Here is a 4881-nt window from a genome sequence, read left to right on the forward strand (position 1 = left end):
TCGACAGGAAAAACCAATTTTCACAAACAACTTAATCAAACAATGTGGTTGGTGTATTATACCTTGACAGATTCAAGAATTTCTTTGAAGATTGTAATATGAAGAAACCAGTACAAACAAATTGAAATCCGATTGAATAGCACTTAAACTTGTCACTTAGTTACAAGAATCAAATTACAAATTCAAATAACATCACAATTGACAAGGCCAAATTGGGTTGCAAACACTGAATTACAGATAAGCTACTCCTAAGTACAAGAACTACTCCTAGATAAGTTATACTACTCCAAAATTTCACATGAGTTGTAAATTTGGTTGAAGGTCTTGTCTTCTTCGAATTTTCAGTTTTTATATGGCTTCATTGGCCATGCCATGCTGCCACGTATCCCTTTGCTGGCTTCCTTTGTCTTCTCATGATCTGCAACTGCTTTAACTGCCTTAAACTCTCTTCTTTCCTGAAACTGTCATGTGTTACATCTTTAATCTTCTTTATTGAGCCACTAACTTCATGCCCTTGACTCTTGGACCTCTTCTGCGCATGTCTATGCCCCTATTGACAGAAGATTTCAAATTTATGGTGCCAACACATTAGTAGGATAGAGTTATTGATAATTTCTTTTAAATAACACCTCCTTGAAGTGTGAAATTCGTGTTAATAATTTACAATGTGTCTCTAAACTTATTAATAAGAATATAGTCAACACATGATGTTTTATTTGAAAGGAAAATGGATTTGAATTAAAATTATCAAGAAAATTATGCCTTCAATTTTTATTATTATTACACAACTTGAATGCAACTTCAAGTCTTCCCTATATTACTCCAAACCAGTTGTTTTATTCGAGGTCAAAGGCAATGGGGTACATAACAAACAAACAAATACAGGGTTTTCCAAAAATTTTATTTTACATTATTCAAATTTTAACAAAATCCTAGTTGTTGGAGGCAGACTCTGGTGACTGCTCTTGAGTTTACAATATGTGAATGTGGGGTTTATGGGGATGATTCTTACTCAAGTATACACAACCATAAAAAATTCTCTTACGTACACATTCGAAAACATCAAATTAATTAACGCTCAGAGTCGGTGTGAAAACTATGAAAAAACTCCATCAGACCGCCGCGCCTCCCACTCCCCCAAACTATACTCTCTCTCTCTCTCTCTCTCTCCTAATTTATGAACTGGACCCCTTGGATCTTGTTGTGGCCCTCCTTTTTCTCATACTAAAATGTATCATACTTTTTCTAAACATTACAAATTTACAACATTGCCCCTGTCCATTAGGGATAAGCAAGATTCAGTTTGGATTAGTTTGAAAAAATCAGGGACTAAATCACTACCAAAAGCTATATAAAATTCACAACTAAACTATCATACCCAACCAAGTCTCATACAGGATGAAACCATGGTTTATAATTACTTGCCATCCTCATAACCTACTTACAAAAGTATTGTTAATAAAAATATTCCAAACAATTGCTCAACAATTCAACTCATGGCAGTAAATAGCAAGCAACGAGTAAAAAAAAAAAAAAAAAAAAAATTCCAACCAAATTTCAACTAAATTTTATCATTTGTCTGCAGGCAACTAAAAATTGTCATTTTTTTTTAATATTAAAATATATTTTTTACTCTTGATTATTTACATGTCCACACACCCCTTGTATTAATGTTATTTGTTTTAACATTACTAGAAGATTCAATGTAATTATACAAAATTTACAAGACTTACAACAATTTTTCAAACTAATGATAAGTGTGATTTACAAAAATAAAAGAAAATATTCTCCACGCACCCAAGAAGAAAAAACAGAGTACCTCGTTGTTCTGTCTCTAAAAAGCTAAAAAACGCTGATAAGGTTTCAGTGTGTCGGGTTTGTTTCCTCTGGTTGAAGATTGATCTCTCTTCCTTTTCCAAATTCCAAAACACCTCTCTCTCTCTCTCTCTCTCTCTCTCTCTCTCAATTTAAGAAGAGACTTTTGCAGACAATTCCCGCCATTTGCTATTCCCTTGTACCCTGTTTTCAAAATCACCGAATTAATCTTGTTCGAGTATTAAATATTTTAATCAAAAAATTTAAAAAGTCATTATAAATTATTATATCATTTTTTTTTATTTTTTTTGTGTAAAAAATAAAAAAATTGTTAAAATAATTTATTCCCAATGAGATCTGATTTTCTCGGGGAAAAAAAAAAAAGCGTCACCTGAAAAAAAAAATAAATAATACTAAAAAAAAAAGTAACAGAAGAAAAGCAAATCTCATTTTCTCCCGCCCCAAACAAAAGCTCAACAAACAGACACTCACTCGCACATCGGGCCAACAATACGATAACATCTTTAATTGCACTGTGAAATGCACACATTAATGTTTTTTTACCTTGAAAGCGATGCCATTTGTCCCACACCACCAGCTTAACCAAACCCATGCATTGTTTTCAATTTAGATCCATGTTTCAGGTTAGGACATTGGACCCTTTTCCTCTTGTCCAAAATATTTTTTAATAAAATTAAAAAATTGAAACTTTGATTAGTTTTATAATTTTTTTTTATTTTTTATAATAACAAAGATAGAACAGGTTATTGTTAAAATCATTTTAATTGACATTTGTAAATCACTTTCTAAAGTTCACAACAGTATGAAATGTAGACCCACTCAACATTGTTAAAAGTAAGGTGTTGGGCACTCACTCTTACAGCATGTGAGAAAAAGTTTGTGACACCAACATACAACATGGCATTATCATTTCTTCATAATATATACAAACAATTTACCAAACAACAATAACAAATTTGTGATACATATATAAATTTAAAAAAAATTATTTCAATATAAATACCTAGCAATCAAGTATTTTGAACTCTTTAATCTTTTTTATACAGCTTTCATAGTACAGCGAAACCGCCTAGATTTTTTTTTTTTAATAAAAAAAATATTAAAAAAAAAAAACCCAAAAGAATCTCGTATCTGCCAGTTGCCGGTAAAAATCCATCATCATGACCGTGAAACCGACTCAGCCAGTTTGCCGAATCGTTCAACGAGAACCGGGGGCAGCTTCTTGGCCGGTTTCCTTTCCTTCTCCGGTCGAAAATCGAACCCTAACGCTTCCGAGACCTCGTCGGAGTTCCACCCGGCTTTCAGGAGCGAATCCGAGAAGCGATCCGCTTTCAGGAGCAGAGCGTCGAGGACCGCTTGGTTGTCTAACAGAACCATCTCGCCTTCGAAGAACCCAGAGGCCGACACGTGTACGATTTCGGAGACGTCCGATTCGTCCCACCCGCCTTCTCTCAACACCGACCCGATCTGGTCAATGTACTCGTCGACCCATTTTGGCATTTCGGATCTGGGCATGTCGAAGTACCGTTCTGGGGACGACGAGGAAGAAGACGACGAATTAGAGTTCCTTCGCCGCCGATCCACGGCGGCGTCGCTCCAAAACTCAACCCATCTGGGGGTTCTACCGGCGGTCACGGCGTCGAGGCTTCTCCGAGAAAAATTGGATGACGACCCGGCAGATTTCTCGTTGAATGATCGTTGGTTTGATAGGACCTGAGGGTCTGAGTTGTTGAACAAGGAAGACTCGCGATCAAAGAAATCAGAGAGATCGAAACCACAGCAAAAGATTCGATTCTCGTCAATGAAGAAGATGGGGTTTCCAGCTAAGCAGGGATTACAGGGAATGTAGCAATGATTGAAGATGGGTATCAAAAGGGGCGCTCGTTTGATTGCGTTTCTGGCGATTTTGAGGGCTTTCTCTGGGTCGGAGGGTCTGAGTCCCCAACGCTTTGACCAGAGAGCGTTGCGTGCGATGTGGAATGAGATTGCGGCAATGGGTAGATCGATGGAGGCACGAAGGTGAAGCCGAGCGGACCCGGATGAGCGCCAGTCCGGGAAGCCGGGGCCGACGGGCAAGCCTGTGGAGAGTACGGCTTTGAGGTCAGGAGGGAATGCGAAGCCGAACTCAGCTTCGGCTCGGGCAAACTCGGCGTCGGACAAGCCGGGGTGGACTTGGATTCCGGAGTTCCTAAGGTGGGTGATGAATTTGACAGCGAGAGTAGTGAAGGAGATGAGGCCGTTGCGGGCGGGGAGAGGGGCAGAGGGAGGTGGAGCGGCGGAGGCGGCGGCACGGGCGGAAAGGCGGCGGAGGCCGGCGACATGAGCCGGGTTGAGAGAGGTCATTCTCCGGTCGACGTCGACCATGGTGGTGGTAGAGTAGCAAGTGGAGTGGGGATAAATTTGATTGCTTTGGTTTTGGAATATATTGACTTTGCCGAAAATTTGCTGCCCAAAATTGTTGGTTGTCTCTCTGATCTTTGTTACTTTTTAGACTGATGCGAGAGAGAATGTATAAAAAGACGAGAGAGAGAGAGTGGCAGTGGGATGTGTTGTGGTGATATGAAAATCAAGTGGGTCTCTCAGAGAAAACGGGCAGAAAGGAGACTCGGATTTTGGGCTTTGTAAAGAAACGTTGGGTATTTATAGCAGGTGGTGAGGTGGGTCCCGACTTTGTGATTTTGCTAATTGAGGTTTTTTGTAGTATTAATTTCACTGGAGTTTTCACTAATGTGAGTGAAAAAAAAAAAAAAAAAAAAAATTGAAACTAGAGTAGCTATTTTTATGTAGGAAATTTTTTTTGTAACTCATAAAAAGCGAGAGTAATGTCGTGACAGGCCTAATGGCCAATTTTTAATACCAAATTTGTTGTTATCCAATAATAGTGCAATTAACCAAAACACTACAAAAATTTAGCACGAAAATGTTGTTATTAGAAAATTATATTAAATATAAAACGAATAGTAATTTTTATAATTCTGTGCCCTCTTGCTAAATTTAAATACAGAAATAAACTCCAAAAAACAATTAATTAATTTTACGATTTTG

The 4881-nt window shown here is 37.9% G+C and overlaps 1 protein-coding gene across 1 annotated transcript; it reads right to left on the reverse strand.

Moving 5' to 3' along the window:
• Positions 1-2734: 2734 nt before the first annotated feature.
• Positions 2735-4444, reverse strand: LOC114312110 (uncharacterized). The gene has a single exon (XM_028258290.2). The coding sequence runs from the start codon at positions 4198-4200 to the stop codon at positions 2995-2997; it is 1206 nt and encodes a 401-aa protein (XP_028114091.2). The 5' UTR covers positions 4201-4444; the 3' UTR covers positions 2735-2994.
• Between the last annotated feature and the right edge of the window lie 437 nt (positions 4445-4881).

This window comes from Camellia sinensis, chromosome 1 (assembly GCF_055761805.1).
Source record: "Camellia sinensis isolate YWXY chromosome 1, ASM5576180v1, whole genome shotgun sequence".
NCBI lineage: Eukaryota > Viridiplantae > Streptophyta > Magnoliopsida > Ericales > Theaceae > Camellia > Camellia sinensis.